We start from the raw sequence: 13,052 nt of genomic DNA, 5'->3' as shown, positions 1-13,052 counted from the left end.
CAGGGACAGCCCAGGGCCCCTGTAGATGAAATTCAGATTAAAATTCAGATTAAAATTCATATTAGAAAAAAAAAATCACTGTTCGGGTGGTCAGGCAGTGAAACAGGCTGCTCAGATGGAGTCACCACCACCGGAGGTGTTCGAGAGGTATCTGGATCTGGCACTGGGTGATGTGGTTTAGGGGTTACAGTGATAGTGTTGTGTCGATGGTTGGAGTTGATTGTAAAGGTCTCTTCCAACCTTGATTCTGTGAAAAGTATAGGGTCAGGGCACCTGGACAGGGGCTGACACTCGCAGAGGACAAAGACCCTGGGTTGTCCTCAACTGTCTTGTCCAGGAGCATCTCCTCCCTGCAGGGCTTGGAGCACATCTTGCCCCACGGTGTCAGTGGTCAAGGTGTGATCACACTGGGTGACAGCAGAGGAAACCCCACGGAGCAGAGCCACCCTGGTGTCCACTCCACCTTCGCCTCCAGAGCTTGACTGCCCCAGCCCGAGCCAGTGTCACCAGCAGCCAGTTGTATTTATAAAGCAACAATAAGTGGGCACTAAACCACCCATTGGGCTCTGCTGGTGACTGTGAACACAAGTGGGTTTAATGAGCTGGAACGAGGAGCTGATCCACTCTGGTGTGCAGCAGTAACCTGCCACCAAGTGCAAGAGAAGGACAACATGTCTCCCTGGTCGAAAGCACGGAGGGCAGCCTTGGGGATGTGGGCTCCCTGGGGAGCTGTGGGTGTCTTCTCCTGGCCAGGGGTTGACATCTTGTGCTGCTTGCCAATGTATCGCTGCTGTTTGAGCCCTGAAGAGGACCCAAGCACACCATGTCACTGCCATTGTTCAGCCACTGGCACCTGTCCCAGCAGCCCACTGAGGACACTTAGCAGAGTGTGACCAAAACCTGCCTTATCACAGTCCACCTAGGACCAGAAACAAACCCAGGGCAAAGGGGAGTTTCCCAACAACCTCTGGCACCTTCCAACACAGAAACTGCTGCTGGCTACTCAAACTCCTTCTCCTTTCCTGCCCACTACAGTGTATTTGCTCTGGAAGCCTATCCAGCTCTTGGGAAAGCCAGCAGAGGTGTTGGCTGAGCCCAGGTCACGGTGTTTCCCAGTGTGACAGCCAGAGTTGCTCACACCTCTGCTTCTTGTGCTGTCCTGTGTTTGTGCTGCTCACAGACACATTTGCCCTCTCTGCCTGCTCCACAAGGACACCAACTTCCCTCTCATACAGTCCTTGGGTTCTTTCTGGACAATCATTTACTTGCTGATAAATGCTGTTTCTTGGGAGGAAGGAGATGGAACGAGACAAATTATTTGTAAATTTGGCTCACATGTGGCTGACACTTTGATCCAGATAGGATTTTTTTTACTTAAAAAAGTCTCACTTTTTTTGGTCCCATTTCCAATATTTATGTCCAGGGGGTACTTAATGGTGGGGGCTGAAACAAAGGCTGAGAAAATGCAGACCTGTGTGAACTGATCTCCCATCATACCACCACTGTGTCCTGCCCCAGTGGAAAGTTTGTTTGCCTTTCTGCTGAGACAGCCAAAATAAAAGGTTTGTTTTGTATTGACTCAGATGCTTTGCTTTCAGGTCACTCCTCAAGGACCTGCACGAGCAACAGGTCACCTTTGATACCAGGCAATGCTCAGAGTCTCCCTTGTGCTGCATGAAGGCTTCCAAGCCTCCCCAAATCCTCATTCTCCAGTGCCCTCTCCACCCTATGTGCCCAAAGGCTTCTGGTAGTGGCTGCTTTGGCCACTAATTCTGGGGAGCACCCATTCCTCCTATCCAGGGTGAAGCTGCCCCAAAGCCTCCAGGCAAGAAGGAGGGATTTCTGTGTGCTTTAGATTTTGTCTCTACATCTTTCAAATCTTTTTAGTGCTCATAAAACTGAGAAACCGGGAGAGACCCAGCTGGGACCAGTATTGTACAACCCTCACCCAAGGCAACTAAGACCTGGCCACTGCCAGACCTACTCCCACATCTCTTAAGCAGAAAGGCAAACATACCTTCTTCCCCAGCATCATCCTGGTGATTTTTTGGGCAAGCCTGTAGGCTCTTACAGATGCTGGACATGATGGGCAAAATTCCGTGGTGGAGCAAGCTCACACTAGCCTGAAGTTTCCAGCAGGACATTTAAGCACCTTGATATTTGTGACTGGGGCATGGTAAAACCTGCCCTGTGTGTCCTACCACACAGTTGGGTGCCTTGTAGGGTGGATGCAATGGTGGCTTAACCCATCATAGGAAATGTTCTGCCAGCATTGCTGCAGACACAAGTGCTGGCATGGCCCCGTCAGCCTTCCTCGTGTTATATTGGCCCTGAAAAGGAGCCTGAAGACAAGCTGGTCCTTTAATGGGCTTTCACAGCATGGGCAGCCAGTGGAGCATGCCAGCCCTGATGGGACTGCAGTGACAAATTGCTGATCTGCAGGTTGATAAGGAGGGGCAGTGCCAGTCAGTGCAGCAAGGTGAGACTATCAGGCCAGCAGAAAAGTCATTAGCCTTTGTTCCCAGCCTCCACACATGGGGAGAGGGGCTGGGTACAGCAGGTGGGACAGAACTGCTGCTTCTTAAGGCTGCACAAGGGCTTTGCAAGCTGCTTTTCTGGAGACCCTGCCATTTCAGTGATGCCATAGATTAGAAAAGCTCTGCAGTTACTCTTTTGCTAGAGTAATCACAAAGCATAGCTGCTGGTGGCTACAGTACCTTAGCAAGTTCCCTTTTGTTTTGAAATGCTCCTCTGTGCTGCCTTTTTTGAGGTGTCTAATGGCTGCTGTAGGGCAGGGCAGAATACTGGTCCTACCACGTAGTTGGCATGAGAGCATGCAATTGTCAACAGTGTTCCAGAAATTAGAGCTCAAGCATTGTTTGGGGATTTCAGCTTTTTTCTAGCCAGAGATCTTCTGTTTCCTGGTGTGTACAGGTGAGACTGCCCTGCAGAAGCCCTGTGTAACAGGAGACCCAAAAACATACCCTGAGCAGCATGGCTCGAGGGAGTGCTCGTCCTTCAGACAACAGCAACATCCATTTGCTTCAGGTGTCCCCACCAAGTGACCCCAGTCACATGAAGCTCTGCTCATGCAGGGTAAAGGCTAAGACAGATGGGCTTCTCTCTTCTTCCTAGTGCTGCCTCTATCCTGCTGCCTGCACGGGGTTCAAATGAGGTTGGAGAATGACTTTGTGTGGCCGTCAGTCTCTTCAAGACCATCCACAGCATTTTTCTGCCATCTGTCATTTTGAGAAGAAAGCTAACAAGAAAAAATAATAAACTCAAATTATTGCCTAATCAACGCCAAAATCAGTGCTGCTTGCTCAGCCTGCAGGCCACAATTAGATGCCATCAGCAAATTTGGGCAGCTTGCCTGGGCTGCAGTCTTTCATCTCTTGAAGACTGACAGGCATCCCAGGGATCTGCAGGCAGAGGAAGGAGCTGGGATCTGTTTGAAGGACTTTCCCAGCTCTTTGGGGAAAGAGCACATAATTCAAAACAGTAGGAAAAATGGAGTTTTGTGTTTATGTTTGTTAATTAAAGGAAGCTCCCTACCAGAGGAGGGGATGTTCAGGCCTCCAGAACCATCTCACAGTATTGTCCTGGTTATGCAGCCCCAGTGCAGTTTGTCTTGCCAGGAGGATGCTCTGGGTTAATAACTTTGGGAAATTATGGAACATGTGTCACTTGGATATCCTTTTAGGTCTGTGGCAGCCTTGACAGGGCCATTGTGTGTCTGTGCACACATGCAGGATCTTGGTACCTGGTTTGAAGCACACACCTTCCTCCTGCTCTGCATCACAGTCCCTTTTCCAAAAGCCAAGAGCTGGAGCAAAGGACACCCTGCCTTCACCCTCATTGTCAGATGGGGAAGGGAGCTCGCAGAGCAGGGGAGGATGGTGAGGGGAGCACTCACAGCCGGGAGGGAGGGGACAGCAGGGATCAGGGTGCTCCTGACAGGGGCAGGGAAGGGGTGTGGGACTGGGCAGAGCAGGGGGCTGGACACCCTGGCTCCACTCCCCACTCACACTGGCCTCCACATCTGCTCGTCCCCGTGGAGGCAGGGCTCAGAGGTGCCGCGAGCAGCTCGGAGGAAAGGTGCTGAAGCCTGTCCCTCCTCCCAGGGAGGAAGGTGGCTTAGAGGAACAAGCCTGCTGAAGCTCCAGTGCTCTGAAATGTGATCCTGCCGCAGGCACCTCCCTGGGCCCCACCTCGCCCTCTCTGACCTATATATGTGCCCAGCCCTGGCCGGGCACGGGGCTCTCACAGTCCCCCGGGAATCCCTGTGGATGGAGAGGCCGCGGCACCCAGGCATGGCGAAGAACACGAACATGCGCTGGCGGCTGCCGCTCGTGTGCTTCCTCTGGGAGGTGGCCATGATCGTCCTCTTTGGAGTCTTCGTGCGCTTCGGCCCCGAAGCTGATGCGCACTGGGAGGAGGAGAAGCAAGAGATGAACCTGACCAGTGACATGGAGAATGATTTCTACTTCCGATACCCCTGTGAGTATTCTGGAAGCCTAATCCTTGTGCTGGCTGGTCCCCATCCTATCCCATCCATCCCATCCCAACCCATCCCATCCATCATATCCTGTCCTGTCAGAGGCAATGTCTGCACCAATTGCTAGAAAGTCGCGGTCTTGCCTTGAGGCTGGTTTGGGGTGCATCAAAGAGCAAGAGAAAAGCCTCATGGCCCTCTGGTGCCATGGAGCTCTGTCAGCAGGGTACCGTGACGTCTTTTATCCAGGAATAGGGTTGACGTGTTCCAAACACTCTGCAAGTTTCAGCTTTCTGCCCCCTCCCTCAGCTCTGGATCAGAGCAAGTCTTTCTGTGCACACAGAGGAACTGCTGTCGAGATCCTGTGACATCTTCCTCCTCTTCCTCCGTCCACCCCCTCACTTGTGAATTACCCTTTAGCTACTGGCATTTCAATGCCAGAGTCCTCCTAAGCTGCCAGGTTCCCAGGGCTCTTGGGTCTCTCCATTGTAGTGACACAGAAATTATTCAGACAGTTAAAGCCCTTCTGGCCAGGCAGTGCCTTTGGGTGGCTTTGATCTCCAGCGCTGGTCATCTTTGTGAGCCTTTCAGAACAGGCTGCTTCTGTAGGCAATTGTTTCCAAGGAAGCAACAGGCCTGAGTCATGCATCTATTTAGAACATTTCCATTAAAAACACCTGCTAAATCAAAGGAGCTATAGCAACCTGTGGCTGCTGAGGATTAGCTAGTTCAGAAAAGGATTTGCTTACAGAAACCTGCTGCTCAGTCATGAACCTCCAGGTTCATGTACGGCCATGGCTTCCCTGGGCTCTCCCTGGACAGCTGCCCTTGGGCCAGCCCCACGCAGGTTGGCGTGAAGCAGCAGCATTGCCTGAGGCTGCTCTTGTCACTGGTGTGCTGGGAGGACATCAGGAGTCCAAGAAAAAGTATGTAGGAGCTAAGGAAGTGACATCTCTTCTGTCCTCATATCCCACTCCTATTCTGCAGTGCCAAATATTCCCCCTCAAATGGCTGCGTGGATTCACACAACTAGATCAATCTAAGGGCAACTGCTCAGTTTAGCTTTGAATTACATTTCTGTTTCAGACCTGAGGAAGGGCTCATGTGCCCAAAAGCACAGCTGTTCTCTCTCTCTCTCTCTTATCTAATCAGAAATATTCTCTCTTTGCAAAGATGGACAAACATGACAAGGTGGCCAAGCCCTGGAATTTTAATCTTTGTGTCCATCCAGTGCTGCTCAGAAGAGTGTGGTGGTTGAACATCTGAGGATTATTTGTACCAATGTATCTGCCACCACTGCTGTCCACAGGACCTGTCAGCAATGGCAGAGGGATAGGAGTGACAAATGGATAGGTCCTTCAAGCCAGAGGTGATTGGGAAGGCAGGCAGAAGGAAGTTTTCCTGGTTTCAGGAAGCCAATGTGTGGTTGTGTCAGTGCTGTCCATTGCCAGGTCCAGTCAGTGCAACAATTCCTTCTCATTTTGCATTTCACATGGATATTCCATAATGGGTGATTCATCTGCTCTCTAGGGAAAAAGAAATTCTATTTTTTTTTGTCCCGAGTAGCATTCCCAAAGCCCAAGCACTTCCTGTTGATAGTTATGGCAATTGTCCTCCCACAAAAGCAGGTTTACAAAACCTTTAGGGCATGGCAGTGCCTTTGCTGCCTCTGAGTGATAACAATGTTATTCTTACTGAGGGAAAACAAAGGCAGGGGTTAGAATAAGGTTTTAGACTGGGTGCGGTTTGAAGAAATATCTGCTCTTCCTCCTGAGTTTGTACAGGTTCTAACACACAGTAGGATCCTCTGGGTTTTTGTAAGGCACACAGTGCACAAATTTAACTCTGACCTGTGTATTTCTGCTTTTAGGATGAAAAAATGAATATATAATGCAAATGGCAGCAGATAATTCTAGCTGTATATTGCGCTACTTACGCTGGAGTAAGTAGCATCTCCTTACTTTTTTAAGAGTGATTCCATAGGCATGGGGGGCATTTTTAAAAGCAAGCAGATTAGCATGGCACTACATGGCTTAAGCCTGTCCAAATGCTCGTCCTTAAACAAGTTGCAAAGTCTTCAAAAGCACAAAAGGACAAAAGTCACTGCTCCTTCAGAACTGCATCTCATGCAAGTCTTCACCAGTCCTCGGTAGAAGTAGCAGATACAAGCCCTGTGGGAATGGACCAGGGGCTGATGGATTTCAGCACAGGTTCAGGGTAGAACACACTTGCAAGCACTGAATTTCCTTTGCCCTGAGCTTACACCCCCTCTGAGGTGCACAGACTTTGTTGGATATAGTGGCCATAATGGTTTGTGCACTGCAAAATGCAGAACTTGCTGGTTTAGCTCCATCAATGCTATGTTTATCTGCTCTACAGCATGGATTTGCTGGTGGGAATCTCCCAGGGGGGATCCCAGCCTTGGGTCTCCTGTTCTTTCCATGGGCTGAGTGGCCTGCAGTGTGAGGGTTTGCATGGTTCAATTTGTAAGTATGCAAACGTTTCAGCTCACTTAATTGCAAAGCGGTGCTTATCTGATAGAAACGTGCAGCATTAAAAAGTACAGCAGGTTTACTGCACCAAGAAGGTCTTTCAAGAGGCTCACACAGATCTGGTTTCCCCCGGGGAAGGGCAACTGAGGGGCTCGAGTGAGCAGGTCTGACCATTAGTGGGAAGAACTGGGTCTCTCTGGTTTAAGCACTAAAAATCTTGCAAGGTGGGTTTCTGGTCTCAAGGGTATTTTGCCACTGATTTCCAAAGCATTTTAAAATGTTTTTGTAAACTTTCCTTGTTCTTGTGCTCTCCTTGCTCAGAGCCATCACCAGGACCCTGCATTGAATGGACCTACCCAAAATGACCATTTATGTGTTTTAACAAAACTTTTTGTCCATTTTACATAATATTTTTTGAGTTTTTTACAAAAGGGGGGGAAAAATCGGAATAGAAAAATGTTTTTCTCTGTATACTCCATTAGTCTCAGGTCTTCTCTTGCACACAGCTTTTAGTAGATATTTACTTTAAAGACTGAGCCTTTTAACCAATAGTCAGTTTCCAAAAGCTGAGCCATTTTCTGACTTAGAAATGCGGGGACATGAGGCAAACACTCATTTTCTCTTGAATTTCCCCCCTACTGCTACTGAGGTAATTAGTTTCTTTTCAACATCAAATGCAAGTGATATCTGCAGCCCTGCTGTCCTCGCAGAGCTGACATTCCCTTCCCTCTGCACAGCTTTCCAGGATGTCCATGTGATGATCTTTGTGGGCTTTGGCTTCCTCATGACGTTCCTCAAGCGCTATGGATTTGGAGCTGTGGGTTTCAATTTCCTCCTTGCTGCGTTTGGGATCCAGTGGGCTCTCCTGATGCAAGGCTGGTTCCACTCTTTCAAGAATGGGAAGATCCTCATTGGAGTGGAAAAGTAAGGAGGGCATAGGCACTGGGATGGCACCTCTTGACTGGCCAGTGGAGGAGCTGGAATGGGAACCAAGCAGTAGGCAACACCTGTCCCTCAGTTATCTCAAATACAAATAAGTCTCTAAACTGTTGTCTTCCCTCCGCTTGCTTTCCACCTTTCAGTCCAAAGGTAGCTGCCATTGTGGTGGTACTGCTGAAAGGGAAACTTGTGATGAGTGTCATCCCTTAGTGCCAAGCCAAGCACCATGGATGGCAGTGCTGAGAACATGTATTATCCACTTTACCTGAATAATGTGGGAGTGTAAGGATGGGGGGAAGGTCAGTGGGAAATCCAGGAATGTCTCCTAGTCACCTCTTTGTCTTCAGGTGGGATCTCTAGAGCTGGATGAAGGTGAGAGTGATTTACAGAGGAGTATTTTCTTATTAAACCACAATTTTCCTTCTCCATTTCCAGCCTGATCAATGCTGACTTCTGCGTGGGCTCCGTGTGCATCGCCTTTGGGGCAATCCTGGGCAAAACCAGCCCCATCCAGCTCCTTGTCATGACTTTGTTTCAAGTCACACTCTTTTCAGTGAATGAGTACATCCTCCTCAACCTTCTTCATGTAAGGCTTTAGGTAGTACCTGCTTTGCTCTGCTCCTTCCCCTCTGTAGCTCTCCAAACTGTCTCCCTTTGCTATGGCTCCACCAAGCCACTGCCTTCATAAGTATTTAAAATGAAAGAATTCAGGCAGCAAAAGTAGACAGATTATGAAGGAGAGGGGCAGTGGGTCATACTTCCCTGAGAAGGGAGATCTTCTGGGGTTTTACACATAAGCCTGGCAATCCAGGAGCACTGGCTCCCTCTGTCAAGTGGGCAGACAAGCTGGGCACGATGCAAATCAGGCCTCAGCTCCAGAATGAGTGGCGATTGCAGAAGCAAACCTCTGTTTTCCCATGGCTGCAGGTAAAGGATGCAGGTGGCTCCATGACCATTCACACCTTCGGAGCCTACTTTGGCCTCACGGTGACACGGATCTTGTACAGACCCAACCTGGAGCAGAGTAAGGACAAGCAGGGCTCCGTGTACCACTCTGACCTCTTTGCTATGATTGGTGAGTCAGCCCTCATCTTGGGGATTCTGCTGCCTGGGGACCGCTAGGCTGCAGAGGGCTGGTTCCTCCTGTGTCTCTGGGAAAAACTGACATGGGGATATGGAGCTGAGGAGCTCTGTATCTCAGAGGTCTTCCACCTTTCAGAGTTACTCAGCTCCCTGCATCAGTGGCTGGGCTGAGATGGTGCCTGGGAAGACAAGGATGCATTTTGGTTCCCTTTCTCTGCCAGCCTTTCCTGATGCTGGTCTCACTGTCTGGGGTGTGGCTCCGGGGCAGCAGAACTATAGGATGTAATTTCCCCGTGTGCAGAAATATTTTCTTTAGAGGTTATTTTTCAATCCCTGTATTCTCTCTTTTCTCTTTCTCTTCCTCATCCCATCTTCCCCACCCCACCAGGTACCCTGTACCTGTGGATGTACTGGCCCAGTTTTAACTCAGCCATTTCTGACCACGGGGATGCCCAGCACCGGTCTGCCATTAACACCTACTGCTCGCTGGCTGCCTGTGTCCTCACCACGATGGCCTTCTCCAGCATGCTGCAAAAGAAGGGCAAGCTTGACATGGTAAGACGGGAGCAGAGAGCCCTGCACTGCCCAGGGGACACATAATGAGGTTGATCAACAGTCCAGGAAACAATTGGCACTTGTCCTTTGCTGAACAGATAGGGTTTCAGGGCACGATGATGAAGCCAGCATCCAAGGAGAAACTCTGAGGCTATATCAAATATGAAAGTGGGAATGAGTCCTGCAGTGCTTGAGGTGTGGGATGATGGCCTTGCCTGTGGTCAGTCACAGCAGGGACTGGACTTCTGCTGGGTGTGTTGCAGAGCCATTTGCAGCAGCTGTTGCAGTACCTCGTGAGCAATCAGGGGGTGACTTGTAAGTGTTAGATGTGTAGGTGACATGTCTCTGTGACAGCAGAGCTTGCATGACACACGGGTGAGACAATTTCCATCTCATCACAACTCCCCACCCATATCTGTGGATGCAAAGAACGTGTGTGGTACGGGGAGTGGGAGTCTATGTGCACCTGTGCCACAGACAGAAGCTGCCTGTTCTTTTCTTGTTTTTCACCACCAAGCAGGAAAATGGGCCCTGATATTTCCTCTGGAAACCTTTTCAGAGCTGATTCTCACCTTTTGCCATTTGCACCATCCCTGAGCAATTGCAATCTCCCTGAGATGCCAAGGCAGGGTGGTTGCTTCTGCAGGTCCACATCCAGAACGCCACGCTGGCCGGTGGGGTGGCCGTGGGCACCAGTGCTGAGATGATGCTGACTCCATATGGCTCCCTCATTGTTGGGTCCATCTCTGGAATTGTGTCCACGGTTGGGTATGTCTACTTCACGGTGAGTGCTGCTCGAGGGGTCTGCAGCCTTGGTCATGCTGAGGAGACCAGAAATCGATTCACTTCCCTTTGATGGCTCCTGCTTACCAGAATACCTTGTGAGATGTACTTCGGTCTCCTTTTACTGCCTCAAAATGCTCAAGAAGTTTCAGACTCCCAACAGAAGGAGCATGTTTGGAGGATATGTTGTTATTTTATCTTGAGCTTGACTCACATCTTTGTCTACAAGCCCTGAGCTCTTTTAATGGGACTCAGTGTCACTCCTTTTCTCTGCTTATCCCAGTCCTCCATGGAAGGAACAAATTCTTTCCAGGACCACGCTCAACTCCCTGATCTCTCTCCCCCTTCCCCTCAGCCTTTTTTGGAATCTAGGTTGCACATTCAGGACACATGTGGCATCCACAACCTCCATGCCATGCCAGGCCTTATTGGAGGCATTGTGGGGGCCATCACAGCAGCTGCAGCCACGGAGGATGTATATGGAAAGGAAGGGTAAGATGGCTTGAAAATTGTCCCTGAAAATAGTTTTTACCCGAAGCTCTGTGGGCTGTGAGCAAGTAACAGCTTTTGTCAATAGTTTAGAGTTGCCCGGAGTTGTCCCTCAAAAACATGGGGTGCACTGTCTGTGTTGAGCTTACTGAATTGTAGTGCCATCTTATGCAGCTGGCTCTTGGTGGCCTCATGAAGTGAGCCACAGTCCTGCTGTTTGGCATTATTCTGGTCCACAATGGGTAGGGAAGTGCTTCTCCCTCCCCCCTGCATTGTTTTGTGGGGTCAGGTAAGGCTAAAAGACTGAAATACAAAGGGAATGTTTCTATTTTGGGCTCCTCCTTGGTAAAGCTTTGCCAGGGGTCAGAGAAGGAAGTGAGCGGTGTTTTGGTCATTGCAACACTCTCCTGGTCCATTGCAGAAGAGGAATGGAGCTAGGGAAGAGCTCCCAAGAGAGCAGGGCAACATGGTTCCTCTGGAGCCAGGGAATGTCTCCTGCCAGGGGCAATGGCCACCACTTCTGCCCTTGGCAGGTTCATCAAGGCGTTTGGCTTCACTGGCGAGTACCAGACACGGACACCCAGCATCCAGGGAGGGTTCCAGGCGGCCGGCATTGTGGTGTCCCTGCTGATGGCGTTTGCTGGGGGGGCCATTGTGGGTAAGCTGCAGGGGAGCACGGAGAGGGGAGAGTTGAGCCAGAAACAGAAGCGTCCATGAGCTCCTGTCCTCGTGGCTGAATGCGTCCTGAGGAGATGGCACCGAGCACCGTGCCAGGGCCGCGTTTGCCCCCTGGCGTGGACCGCCCGCATCCCCCTGCCCACCGCCCTGCCCGCTCCTTGCAGGGGGCATCCTGAAGCTGCCCATCTGGGGGGACGCCGCGGCCGAGAACTGCTTCGAGGACGACGTTTACTGGGAGGTGAGCGGGCCCGGGGCGGGAGCGGGGCGGGGGGCACGAGATGGCGCTGTCGGCCCGCGGCCCGGCCCGGGGGGCTCAGGGGGCTCTGCCGCAGGTGCCGGAGGACGAGGAGAGCGACGTGTACCACATGCACAACCCGGACAAGCCCGCCTCGCCCTGAGCCGCCACCGGCCCGGCCCGGGCCGCCTTCCCCGCCGCAGGAGCTCGGCCCGCTCCCGGGGCCGAAGGATCGCCTTCTCCCCGTGACGACGAGGGCTCTGCCCTACTCTGCCGCTTTTGTAACGAGCTGCTGTGGATGTAATAAAGACGTGTTCTTCTTTCCAGGCCTGTGCTGCCGTGTGTCAGCGGCCGAGCGGGATGGGATGTCGCCCAGACCCGCCAGCGGCCCAGCAGCTGCAGGAGAGCTCTGAGCTGCCCGGAGCAAAGCAAAGGCTCTAGGACACTCCTGGTGCCGTGGGGACAAAGTGAAGGCGTGAACGGTGTCAGCACAGGCTGGGTGTATTAGTGAGATAATGTATTAGATAGTGCAGGCTGAGGAGACACTTGGTTTGGGAGCTGGCACCTTGAGATGACAATCGAAAAGGTGATGAACCCCATGGTGGGGGCTGAGCCCCTGTGGGAGGCACAGGCCAGGCTGGTTCTTTTTGCTGAGGGGATGCTGGGGTGCAGCAGCTGACCTTCTACTCCTCCTGCCATCCGTGGTGGGGGTAAGGGCCAGCTGTGGGTCCAGCTACACTTCTGGCCTCTGCCATCACCTTCCCTTGACCTGCCCTACTGAGGCCTCCATCAGCTCCTTGGGAACCTTTCTTGCATGTACAGCACAGGCTGACAGGACCCTTTCCTCTATTTTAGCTTCAGCCATCGCTTCCAGTGTCATCAGATGGCTCCTTCCACTTACGGAAGGACAGGCTCAGTCTCTTAGTTGGACCATCAGGCTTCAGCCAGAGTTGGAAGAAACAGGGATCAAAACCAGGCCTAAAATACTGCACGTTTTCCAGGATGATATAATGTGAGGAGCAGGAAAGGAAAAGAGAGGGGGGGAAAGGAGGTAGGAGGGCTGATAGGTCTCTTCACTGCGTCTAGCTGTAATTCTTACACCTGAGGGGGGGAGTCAAAAGTAGCTATTCACATCCCCTTGGGATATGACACCCTCATTTTCCATGCTGGGTAAAGACAAAAACCTTTTACAACATGTTTCTGGAATTTGTCAGCGGCTGCCAGCAGCAGCATGTTAATTAAATGTCGGCAAAGATGGAAGCAAGAGGCTCTGCTCTAATTGGACACTTTGCTTGGTGGAGCT

General features: G+C 51.2%; 1 protein-coding gene across 1 annotated transcript; it reads left to right on the top strand.

Annotated features, from left to right (window-relative positions):
• The first annotated feature begins 4,067 nt into the window (after positions 1-4,067).
• Positions 4,068-12,075, top strand: RHCG (Rh family C glycoprotein). Its single transcript, XM_085070445.1, has 10 exons — positions 4,068-4,500; positions 7,725-7,911; positions 8,362-8,512; positions 8,854-9,001; positions 9,398-9,564; positions 10,211-10,348; positions 10,703-10,839; positions 11,370-11,494; positions 11,679-11,752; positions 11,847-12,075. Exons 1-10 carry the CDS (start codon positions 4,233-4,235, stop codon positions 11,910-11,912), a joined length of 1,461 nt encoding a protein of 486 aa, XP_084926571.1. The 5' UTR covers positions 4,068-4,232; the 3' UTR covers positions 11,913-12,075.
• Positions 12,076-13,052: the final 977 nt, after the last annotated feature.

Source organism: Lichenostomus cassidix, chromosome 10, assembly GCF_008360975.1.
Source record: "Lichenostomus cassidix isolate B80296 chromosome 10, HeHo_3.0, whole genome shotgun sequence".
Lineage (NCBI taxonomy): Eukaryota > Metazoa > Chordata > Aves > Passeriformes > Meliphagidae > Lichenostomus > Lichenostomus cassidix.
Note: the sequence above shows the minus strand (reverse complement) of the source record. Positions and strands in the feature narration are given on the sequence as shown.